This window comes from Anguilla anguilla, chromosome 2 (genome assembly GCF_013347855.1).
Source record: "Anguilla anguilla isolate fAngAng1 chromosome 2, fAngAng1.pri, whole genome shotgun sequence".
NCBI lineage: Eukaryota > Metazoa > Chordata > Actinopteri > Anguilliformes > Anguillidae > Anguilla > Anguilla anguilla.
In genome coordinates this window covers 47,257,606-47,270,454 of record NC_049202.1, presented here as the reverse complement: position 1 = coordinate 47,270,454, position 12,849 = coordinate 47,257,606, and the positions used below count along the sequence as shown (strand labels likewise).

Below are 12,849 nucleotides of genomic sequence, written 5' to 3'. Positions count from 1 at the left end.
TTGTCTTTGAGATTGGATTCTAATAATTTCAAGATGCCGCTAATACCAGATACTCTTGTGACATATGTTGGCAAGCCTGTCACAATTTGGCTGCAGTGACAATTAAGGTGCAGAAAAATATATATATTCATGAAAAAATTGCATAACATTAGAGAGTAGAGCCTCCAGAGAATGCTAGAATGAAAGTGGTTTGCACAGAATTTTATTCCTGAAATAGGCTTCAGTTTTGTTGTTGGGAAACTGGAGATAAGTTCATGTCAGTGTTGAATGTAAATTTAAATTATATGGCCTGAAGTATTTACACATTCCATTCGTGTGGTACTTTATTAGTTTATGTGATAACACAACAGTTATTTTTGATCGGTTACTAAAAAGCTATCTGGAAAGCCTATGGTCATGTAATAGAACCGATTGGTTCTATTACAGTAAGAAAAGAGTTCCAATAATGCCCAGTAGATGGAGACAATAAACCTGTGGATAGGTGCTCATTCAAAGATAGGCTAGATGCTGTCCAAACACCAGCCGAAAGCTCACGGAGTTCGCATATCTCCGGCAGGAGTCGGACCCTGGGAATGCAGATAAGATACGCCTGCGGTCTGGAAGGGTAGCCCTGAGAGACGCACCAATAACGAAAAACGTGAACACCGGAGACTGAGCAAGTTTTGAGGAAAGATAATATAGCGGCAGCGCTGCATATTGGACGGAGACAATTTTACTGCAATTCATTCCAAATTCAGCGTGAGGAAATATGAAGAACATGAGAATGGCAGCAGTATGGGTACTGCCGCTGCAGACAACGTGAGTAGCACCTGATGTCTTTGTCGCTAGATGGTTTAAATATCATTTTTAACAATAACTCAAATACCGATGCAGGTTATTTAGACTAGCGCAGTCTAAAATTAAAGAAACAAACAATTGATACAGCAGTAACATAATCTGCATTATTACAGCGAATGGTGGTCTCTTATTCTCTGTCAATAGACTATTAATAGCCTATTATCAAAAAACTATTGCGATCGAAATGTGATTTCGAAAATACTTGAGGTAAAGGAAATTATCGATAAGCCTAAGACTTACTGTATCAGCGAGTTACCTGCAACAGGCGTAGTTTTGATTAATTAAATGTTTGGCAGGTGCCTCTCTGTTGGCGGTTGGTTGCTACTGGAGACCTAACTGTCTGAACTACACATAGGGCTGCACACTGCATTAATTCAATGTTGGCTGTTGGTATACTTCGGCGAGCAGATTTAATTCATTGTCCAAAAACTAATTTTATTGAAACTACCGACTTAAGTCGACTTTATAATTCAGCTTAGCGAATATATTTAGTAGCCTACAATAAAAGCACGCGGATTTTAGTTCAAATTGTACTATGTGTTTTCAATACGAAGGTTGGTAATATTATCAATATTTGTGTCAATATTTGTAATTTCATTCACCTCATTTTAGCTGAAGTGATAAATAAATTCTAAGGTATTATAAGATTCTACAGCAATGCAAAGTGATTTTTTGATTATTTTGAATGCTGGAATTAAAGGAGTAATTTGGCATTGTGCTTACTGAATGTGTCTAAGCAGCTATATAACCAGTATGTTATTCGTTTTAAGAGCTTTTAAAGGTTAATTGTTTCCTGCTGGTTCACCTGGCTTAGTCATTTGAGGACACTGCCTATTGGACATCTTCCTCTTTGTCTATAAGTATTTTCTGCAGGCAGATGCTCTGTGAATTGATAGATAATTCACAGGTATGAAAAGCATTTCTACCTAAAACATTATTTAACCCTGGGGTACCTAAAAAAAGAGGTTATCTTGAAAGGATGGCTTGTGGCTGATGAAGATTGCAGCCCTTCAGAGAGCCAGGGCCGCTGGTGTCTGTGCTCACTTAGCCCCTTCCCCCTGCACCCCACCATTGAAGCTTCAACAAAGAGCAAAATGTTTCACTAAAAATGGGTGTGGATCATTAACATTATTATTCTTAGAGCATGCACACTATTCACTTCTCAGAATTTGCATGCATTACTGTGTGTTCGGCTGACGCGGTTATCCCCTTTGTCCTTTTGCAGCCAGGGTGGTGGGCTTGTCGGATGAAGTGGGGCTGCAGAGATACAGTGCGTTACCTCCGTCGTACACTGCACACCCCACGCTGGCTGGATGCAGGGGAGAAGGCACTCTGCAGTAAGGTAGCTAAGCACACACTGAGCCACAGTCTCTGTCTGCAGCTGAAAGGTACCCCTGCACTACGACAGCACCCACCACTGAGCCAGTTATACAATGGCTGCAGAAAGCAGACAAATCTACCCCCCCCCCACCACCACTCCCTCTCCTCCCCCCACCTCACACACTCTTTGTGAATAGCACAGGTGTGGATCATCCTAGAGCTGGTTGTGATTCTTTTCCAAGGAGGGATAAGACGAGCAGATTGTACTCTCTGCAGACAGATTTGTTCCTTTGATTTAGTCATTGCAATTCAGTCGTCATAGTCCATGCCAAATGAATTCATGCGGTGCAGACTGCAGTGGGATTTCTGTCTCATTAGAACACTTTTCACTATTCAGTTTAATGTCACCGAGATCCTCAAGCAGCCCCCCCAGTCACTCTACCCTGATTATGTGCTCAGGATAAAGAATCCCTTTTAGGGTGTTTTTTTATCATTCCAGATGAATTGTGTCTCTTTAACTTACCAACTGCAGTACAGGCATATTGCGTCAACCTTCAGAATGTTGTATTGGATTGTATTGGAGTTAAAGGCACCCATTTCCCCCTCTGTAGCTCTGGATAGTGGTCTCAGTCAGGTGCCAGAACATCCATAACTTGCTGGGAATATGTCAGAAATTATTTCACATTTTCTATCCTTATCTCTTCTCTTCAGGGCTGATGCTGTTTTTCCATAACTTTTTTTTAATGTCCACAATGTTATATTTGGGCACGCCTGTGTTTGCTTTACTGAGATAAGTGGTCCAGGCCCATCCTGCCCACAGTAGGGTCTGTGTGATGCTAACAGGAAACGGGACAGGCTTTTTTCACAGCTGTCAATGACAGCCATCCGATGACGATGATGGTTTGTTACAAAGAGTAGCTGGAAGAGAAAAATTAGCAGTTTATTTTGAATGTTACATATGATCATATTCCATACCATTTATGTTAATGAAGCATGTCTAATGTAGTTACCTTACCGAGTTTGCCTTCTTAGTTGTACACTTCAGTGATACTGCTGGACTGGACTGCTTTTAGTGAGCTTTATTGCTTTTTTGGTGTGAACTTCTCCCCTGAGTGTGGCCTCTGTCTCCTGCAGTTCTAGGTTGCGCTGTGGCGCGAGTGCGAGCCCTAGCCCGAGCGCGATGTTTTATGGATCCTCCGCCAGCAGCATGTCTCTGCCCTCCAAGAGCAAGCTGAAGAGGCAAAGCCGCACCTTCACCCAAGTGTTGTATCGCACCCTGAGCTACCGGGACCGCCGCTCTGTCACCAACCTCCCGGAGCAGGTGACGGACGACCCGGCCGAGCTCTCCACCCAGACCTCCGCCCCCGGGGTGCTGAAGATCTTCGGGGATGAGATCTGCGCGGGGGCCAACTACAAGAGCGTGCTGGCCACGCCGCGCTCCAGCGCGCAGGAGCTCATCAAGGAGGCCCTGGAGCGCTACTCCCTGAACAAGACGGCCGCCAGCTGCTACGTGCTCTGTGACGTCATCGGTAAGTTCGAGGGGCCGGAGAAGCACTGGCGGACAGAATGCCTGAGGGCCCTGGGGGACAACGAGAAGCCTCTGCTGCTGCAGGACCTGTGGAAGCCCAAGGAGGGCTTTGCCCGGCGCTTTGAGCTACGGAGACGGGTGGAAGTGGAGGAGCTGGCTGCCAAGGAGAAGGACACGGTCACTGCGGGTAAGCACCTGCCACGCTGCCACTATTACTCTCCCCGGCTCTCATTCTGTCTGAGGAGTTTAACCAGCTCTGGGCTCAAGATAACGCCCTGTTCTCAGTATACTCTTCACTCCATTTTGTGGTGTACTGTACACAAAGGCATGTTTCCGTTCTTGTTCAGTGTTACTTCTGTCAGCAACCTTTGTCCAGCTCAAGGAAAGACAGTCAATTTTAAGAAATTTAGACAAATTTAAAATTTAAATTCAGACACAATCTGTAACTACAGCATGTTATGCTTTCATGGCTGTATAACAGTACATGAGGGTGCTTCTTAAATTAGGGCATGGATTGATGCTCTGTCAATCAGGACTTCTTGAGAAGGGCAAACCTTCATGACAAAGTAAATGTGTGAGTTGGGTTCAGGTGCCTCCTGAACAGTTCACACTTTACTTTGCCATGCTGCCTCCAAGGTTTTTGAAGGCTCACACATAAATTTTGCATTATCATTATACCAGAAGTGTTAGTGCCACTTTTCTGCAAGAACTGCTACCTCAGCTACCCCTATATCAGCCTTGGGTGTGAGGTGCATATTAAAACGGGTCCAGACACAGTGCAGTACAAGGGCTAGATAGGGCATGTGAACTCACATGCAAATTTCAGAGGGTTAAATATTTTGGACAAAAATCCTTCTCTATCCAAAATGCTTGAGAACCACTTTGGCCTTAATTGTCATTGTCCAGCTATTGTGCCCACAGTGACAGCGTTGTCAGCACAACCCTCTGCCACCATCTCTGAAGTGTAACCTTTAGATCATTTAAGCAACTGTCATATTAAGACAGGTAATATAAGATTTCAGATGTGCCGTTAAATGTCTCAGTCGCCATCGGAAGTGTCCACTAGAATGACGGAACTTGACCCTCTTGGGAAGCTTTACCCAATCAATGGCGGCAGAGCATTCAGCAGCATCAGCTGGGTGGGTAAGTCAGTCTTTAAGCAGACGCCTACTCCTCCGTTTTGCCTAAGTCTGTAAATGGATTTTCCTCCCATCCCAAAGACATTACGGATGGACTGACATGGCTGCCAAATGGCTTACTGATCTGTGAACTAATAAATAATGTTAGTCAGCACGTGATGTGGAACGCTTTATTAACTTTGTTATTCAGCGTTAGGATTGGTGTTGCACTCTCAGTAATAAAAGTAGAGATTTGTGTAATTATCATGATTATTGTTCCACATATTATGCATTTGACTTTTGAAGAATCAAATGGCAAGAGTTTTTCATTTATATAAATCATCAACTATTGATGCATTTATCGGGAGGTTATAGAATGTTAACTTCACTACTGAATTAAAAATGTTAACTGGTTCGCTAGCCAATGGGTACTGTGTGAGTGCTGACTGTGAGGGATAGTTCACTTTGCTTTCATATTTTTTGAAAGGACGCCATACGAAGACAAATGGTATCTGGTGTTGCTTTTGATTTAGCTAAATGTGGAACTTGAGTTTCACTTTATATGATCTTAATCATATGGAATGTCACACATTTAAAAGACTATGTTTGTAATATCAGCGACATCATACATCTATATCATCTCCGTGTGACCCTGATGCAGATCAGAGTAGTCCAGTCTTGATAATGAAGTTTTGTTTGACAATGCAGTTGAGTTATGTCCAGATTCTGTTGATTTTTTCGTTTTTTAGAGGAGACCTGAAAGGGTTCTCACTGGAATTTGTATTGTCGGACTTGATCCAGGGCTTGAAGTGGGGCAGTAAAAACAGTACTCTGTGGGAGCCGGTTTATCCCAGGAATGGAAACAATGTGCATTTTCCCCATCATAATCAGTGTGCTTTATGATGCATTCTGTCTCCCCCAGTCTCCCCCACAGCCCCCTTTGGCAAATGCCATGCCTCAGCACAAAGCCATCGGTCATTAGTTTCTATGGAGACAATGCAAGTCAAAGAATATCACACGCTATAGCATGTCTTCTGGGCAGGTTTTCAGAATATTGTTGGGGGGTGGGGGCGCTTTCAGGGGCTCTGTCACTGGATTGGCTGTAATATTGGTATGGTGTATTTTTTTTTTTTTTTTTGGCAGCCCTGCCTATAATATGTAGGCCTATATTACATGTAACATATATGTCTTATATGTATTGAGAAATTTTGATTCATTTAAAACATCTATTCTTATCTGCAGTGGAATCTTTTCATGTCACAGAAATAATTCAGTCTTTTGGCTCTGTCCCTGTAGCAATAGGCAACCGTTTTGTTTTATCATAGTCTAAAATGATATTGCACATGGTGCAAAATGTATTTATTGATATTGTTATGGATTACCGTATGTTTGCGCAATATTTCTAGACACAGTGAAAATCTTATTAAGTCAGATCAGGATGCAGGGTCGACATTTCTGGCTGTATGACCTAATAACAGGATTCAAACCAGGGTCTTTATCATTTTTTATGTGGGACAGAAGATGAGAGCTGGATGATGGATTTGTGAGCATTTTTGTGTAGTCCACAAAAGTGTGTCTTCCTCTAGTGCTAAATTACTGTTCCAACAAGGCTGTAGCCTGAGCCAGAACGCCCCGGAGGAAAATAATCAATACAGCTAACAACTTTATTGAATCATTTATTCTCTACCTGATCCATGGTTTTAGTATCTAATCACAATGATATTTGCATTTTGAAGTGGCCTCAGTAATTGCAGGATCTCTTCCTCTCTTTCTAGATGTCCCTCTCATCTGTGTTACAATAATGAATCGGTGCGCAATAATGAATCTATGTGCAATCAAATTCAACTCTGTATGCAACTCTGCTTCAAATTTCTTCTAACTTAAATCAGTGAGATAAGTGTCTGAAAGTTTATAAAAAAGCACACCGAAGTACATCTGCCTATGGCATTAAAGCCATGACATCAAAAGCACAACCATTTTGCATAGCACACTATTACTTTGTGGTATCCACATATAAACCACGTCAGTTGCTTTATAAACACCAATTTTCCCTAACAGTTAACTAAGATCTGTTTTCCTCAATTTCTTTGTACAGTATGTCAGTCTGGAACTATGAATTGCAGTTTTATTCAGTAAATTATTCAGTAGAGTATTACTACTACTATACAATAATAGTAATAATGCAGTAGCGTATTATTACTATTATTTTTTTGACCTGTCACACATTTTGGTTTCTTGTGCATCAGTGTTTCTCTCTGGCACGGTCCATGCTGCCGCTTTCTCTGCAGTTGAAAGTTGGCCATGGTCTGAGTATTTAAAAATGACATAGGACAGAATTGGTCTCAGTAACAAAGATCTTAATCAAAGATCACCCTTATTGTTTCTTAAACTCCTTATCTCTTAAATTCAGTGCTCTCCTAAGACAATCCTAGATAAAATATGCTAAATAAATTTAACTGCAAGAGTTTTTTTAAATCTGCGATGTACAATTTTCTTTTTCTGTTTCTACATGATCCATAATAAATAATTTCAGAATTCAGAGTAACCAAGTGAACCCCATGAATGCAGTGTTTTTCTTTCACTGTATTTTGCTGTTCAATCTTGTTACTATCAACCCATCTGCCGTGACAGATTTGTAGTGGCCAAATTTTAACTGTAATGTGTTAGTATTTGAAAAATACTTTTACTTTCATAAATGTGTCCTTTAAGGAAAGGTATCACTTGTCAATTAGAGTTGTTTTTATGAAAAGGATTGAATGGTTGGTAGCCATTTTCTTGGAAAACCTGGCTTGTTTTATAATGTTCATTATGCTTTGTATGCCTATTTGTTTTATTTTTTAGTATGTCATTGCATTTTACAAATGTAATTTTTAGTATTTATAAATATTAGTAATTTAGTAATTTTTAGTATTCTAAACTATTTCTGACTGTATGCATACATACATATGTAGGCTACATAGGGATAAACACGAGAAGAACTGTGACTATGTTTAGAATCACCATCAATGGTAGTCCTTCGTTGCTTAGCAGCTCTGGCACACATTGTCATATAAGTGCAGAGAGAGTGTTGATGGATTAGACAGGTAACACACCAATTCCCTCTCAATCTGTTACTGTGACAGACTGATAGGTCTCTTATCCAAGCATCATTACAGCCCTCTGCCCATCATAAAAACTTCCTGCCTTTGTGTGTGACCACAATACTCAATCTAGAGCAACATCCAGTCCACATATTCCAGTGGAAAGAATGATGGAATTTATATGCTATTCATGTATGTGCAGTCTTGTCTTTGTAGGTGGGTCACATTTTTTCTGATGTTTAACAGTAGTTTCTGAAGCTCAGGCATTTACACAAAAATAATGTTCAACAATGTAGTATACATAAACAATTACTGTACATATTCCTGAACTGATATAGTCACATGTACAGTTAAATGCGAAAGTATTTGGATAGCCGTGGCAAATTGGTTTCTATACTAATTATATTTGTATTTCAAATCAGACAATGACTTTGACAAGTCAAAATTCAGAATGTCTATGTGTTTTTGACTTTTGTTTTGCATACACTATATGACCAAAAGTATCTGGACTCCCCTTGCTCTGGGGCTGTTTTTCATGGTTTGGGCTAGGCCCTTTAGTTCCAGTACAGGCAAATCTTAATCACAGCATACATGCTAGACAATTCTGTGCTTCACCAACAATTTGGGGAAGGCCCTTTCCTGTTTCAGCATGACAATGCCCCCAGGCACACAGCAAGGTCCATATAGAAATGGTTTTGTTGAGAACATTGTGGAAGAACTTGCCTGGCCTGCACAGAGCCCTGACTTCAACCCCATCCAACATGTTTGGGATCAATTGGAAAGCCAAATGTGAGCCAGGCCTAATTGCCCAATCAGTGCATGACCTCTCTAATGCTCTTCTGGCTGAATGGAAGCAAATCCCTGCAGCGATGCTCTAACATCTAGTATAAAGCCTTCCCAGAAGAGTGGAGGTTGTTATAGCAACAAAGGGTGGCCCAACTCCATATTAATACCCATAAATTCAGATGACATTTTGGATGTCAGGTGTCCACATATTTTTGGGCATGTAGTGTATATTGAACTATTATATCATTCTATTCATCAAGTTTACCTATTTCCAGTCAGTATAAGTATTGGAACAAAGTATGTTTTGACAAATTGAATGACTTGCAAGGTCAATATTTTATTTACATTGGATGACGGCATTGATTCTGCAAATCGAGCACATCACTGGGTTCATGATGTGATCTTTTGAGATTCTCTGGCAAGCTGTCTTTGCTGGGGCTTCGGTTTTCAGTTTCCTTTTGAGCGAAGTGCAAAGCATGTTCAGTGGGTTTTAAATCTGGTGACTGACTGAGCCACATCAAACACTTCCACCTTTTCTTCCTGATAAGCTCCTTGGTTAAGTTTTCGGTTGTTGTCTTGCTACATGATAAACTTCTGTCCAAAATATTTGGTGGAATTTCTCTGAATATTGGTGGACAACATGTTTCTGTACTCTTCAACAGACATTTTGATGCTGCCCTCACTTGTTACTTCATCAACAAAACCATTGAATTGGATCTAGCTGGACAGATGAAGTAGTCTTCTGTGGGTCCAGAGCAATACTTCTCTTTCTCCACATTTTCACCTTTCCACCACATCTGTCCATAAGACTTATTTCCTAAATTCGTCAGGCTAATCTATTTTTTTGCAAATTCCCATCTTGCATTTCTGTGGAGCTGATGATAGGTTTACATCTGGAAGTGTAGCCTCTGTAATTAGCCTTCCTCAGTCTTCTGCGCTCAGTGTCAAGCCATGCTTTTAACCCTAATGTACGGAGGTCATTTGCAATTACTCGAGCTGACAATTTAAGATATTTTTCACGGTTCTTTTAATCATCCCGCCATCACTTTCTGATGACTTCTGCGGATGGCTTGATCGCTGGTGGTTCATAAATCCTCCAGTTGTTAGTTTCTTCTTCAGGACTTTCCATACTGCTGACTTTGGAATGCACAGATATTCTGCAGTAGCTTTTTTCTTTTTTTCATCCTCACAATAGCTTTCTTGAGAATTCAGTTCTCTGGCCCTCATCTGCAGTTTTCTTGTGTTGTGTCTCATCTTATGAAGTAGACTCTACAAATGTTTCCAGAGGATCTAATCCATACACTGACACTCACAGCTTTCCATTTATGAATAGAGTAATATGGAAAACCTGTGAAATGACTGACGATCATTTGTCCTAATACTTATGCTGACATGGAATAGGGAGACTTGAGTGGTTGACTGGGATTGGTGTAATATAGTTCAATGTCTGTTGAAAAGAAACACATGAAATGAATTGAAAACATTGTGAATTGTTCCTCATAGCCATCGTTTGATTTGAAATAAAAAGGAAAAGATTTGTACAGAGGAAAAACAACCAATTTGACACAACTGTGCCAATACTTTTGCATTTAACTGTAAATGTATAGCTGCAAGATATAATTATCCGATGATGCACTGCGTATGCACATACTGTATGTACGGACATCATTTTGATAGATATACTGTATGTGTACTTTGTAATCGTAATTGGCTCAGTGCCTTTAGAGGCAAATAATTAGTCCCAATCCACATTGTTCTGAGGTAGAATGGTGGGCCAAACCTGTGTTTAAGACCCATGAAATTTAAACTGACAGGTTTTTTTTCTTGTATAATTTTCCCAGTGGCATAATGTCACTATCAGCATTCTTTTGCACATGTATACAAAATGATTCAGTTCCAAAGGGTGTGGCCACGTGCATGTTTGGTGGGATGTGAGGGAGGCCCCCTGGTTTGTTATTCACAGTGGTTGACGTAAGTGGTACGCAGGCAGGCATACAGGGCGAAAAGACTAAAGTGTGCAATCTTATGTCACAAGAAAAAGCGCACGCGTAAAAATAGATACGATTCAATTTTGGCCATTTTAATCTTTTTGCAGTGCACGCACACTTGCGTACCACTTACATCAACCCCTGGTTATTCAGGTCCTCTGCCCCTATTCCTATTCAAGTGCATAGTAATCTCAAAGAGAGGTAATACCTTTCACTGAAACGTGTCATCTCTCCTCATGTGTCTTTGGTGTCAGTGCTGACATTTGAAGCTCTGGCTTGTTCTCTGAAATGTCTGCTTTCAAAATGTCACGGAGTCAGACCCGGGCTGAGCAGTTCTGAGGGGCAAGGAGCTCGACGGCACTGATCTGAGACGCCCTAAAAGCGAAACCCAGTACCGTGGATTCTTTTATTATTTACCAGGTTTAGCCACTGAAAGGGGCGCACCATCCTGTTCATGCACCACACAGTCAGGTTTATCAGTCAGCCATCTCAGAGCCCTCTGTTATCCGTGAATTTGGAAGGCCTAGCTATATTATTATTGCTATAAAAAAGGTGTGTTATTAGATAATCAAGGCTGAATGTGGACATGAATGTGGATACCATGTTTTAGCGAAATGAGCTCAGCGATTTCCATGAAGGAGCAGCAGTTTCCAAGTGACACCCTAGATGGGAGACCTGAAAGTGAGCTGCACCTCTCTGTTAGGGGAGATTGCTGAATGCTGGTATTACTCTTCCACTTCAGCTCCTGTAGGCTATTGCATGCGCCATTCATGCGGCCATTTGTTGAAAATGAGGGAGGGAGACCAGGTCACAGAGTCCATGAGAGTTTATTCCCTTTCACTTTAGTCCCCGGTTTGTATTTTGTTCTCTGGGGTAAAGTCAAAGGAGAAATGGCGTCATTTGAATTCATTGATACTTTATGAGTAGAATATGTGTTTGGCATTATGAAAAAGGGTGTTCTGCATCTCCCACCAAATCTATTTAAGTGGCAGCTGCTCTGTGGGGTTATTGAAGCATTTGAATTAGCGAAGGTTAATTAAACCCCCATAAGTCTGCCCAAAGGGATGAAATTCATAATTAATGGCTGCACCTGGCTAGCCATCAACAAACATGTACAGGGACCTGATCCTATGCATTATCAGAATGATAAATAGCAGTCACTTCTCTGTATAAGCAGCCAGATTTTCAAAATGCCTGCAGTCTATATATTGTTTCCTTAATCACCTTTTGTGAAAGCTACCTATTTTCCCAATGAACTACATCTTTTGCACAGTGTCTGCTACCTCTGAAAAAGTATTCTCTCTTGCTTGTGCAATTTGTATCCTTCCTCAAACCCAGCCAATACTATAGTGGATTGAGAATATGTTCTTTGGATGCAGAATCCATATAGTGTGTGCACATTTGCTTGCCCCTACAAAATCAGCACACCAGTAAAACCATCAATAATGTACAATCTACAAATCCACCATTGGTTTTGACTGTAGGGCACTGAATCCAAGTTCCTTTTGAAGATGTATACCTGTGAATTAGCAGTAGATGTTTCATTGTCCGCTGTGTAGTACAGTGGTCTGCTCTGGGACTCTGCAATGCAGCAATGTTTCTGTCCTTGTTTTAATTATGATTACATTGATGTTTACAATGTTATGGAGAGACCTGAAAGGGCAAAGCCACAGCTGAGTGATTAAATATACATGCAAAGCGCCATGCCATGATTAGGATTGATAATAAGTAGATACATGGGTGCTGCCTAACGGCAGAGCTACCAACATCTGCAGCTTTGACAGTCATTTAGTAGCAGAATGCAGTGCATTTTAACTTAGTAGCAGAATGCAGTGCATTTTATCCTAGAAGGAGAATGCAGTGCATTTTATCCTAGAAGGAGAATGCAGTGCATTTTATCCTAGAAGGAGAATGCAGTGCATTTTATCCTAGTGGCAGAATGCAGTGCATTTTATCCTAGAAGGAGAATGCAGTGCATTTTATCCTAGAAGGAGAATGCAGTGCATTTTAACTTAGTGGCAGAATGCAGTGCATTTTATCCTAGAAGGAGAATGCAGTGCATTTTATCCTAGAAGGAGAATGCAGTGCATTTTATCCTAGAAGGAGAATGTAGTGCATTTTATCCTAGTGGCAGAATGCAGTGCATTTTATCCTAGTGGCAGAATACAGTGCATAACACATACAGTGTAGAG

At 40.9% G+C, this 12,849-nt stretch overlaps 1 protein-coding gene across 4 annotated transcripts in view; it reads left to right on the top strand.

The window, feature by feature from the left end:
- Window positions 1-173: 173 nt before the first annotated feature.
- radil (Ras association and DIL domains) overlaps window positions 174-12,849 on the top strand; it is a 45,896-nt gene continuing 33,220 nt past the window's right edge. Inside the window, exons 1-3 of one of the 4 annotated variants that reach the window (XM_035407394.1) lie at window positions 174-798; window positions 2,063-2,179; window positions 3,292-3,872. In XM_035407394.1, coding sequence (XP_035263285.1) covers window positions 2,151-2,179; window positions 3,292-3,872 — 610 coding nt within the window. In that variant the 5' untranslated portion in view covers window positions 174-798; window positions 2,063-2,150. Of the gene's footprint in view, window positions 799-2,062; window positions 2,226-3,291; window positions 3,873-12,849 lie in introns of those variants that run through there. The other 3 variants (XM_035407392.1, XM_035407395.1, XM_035407393.1) reach the window with 3 other exon arrangements.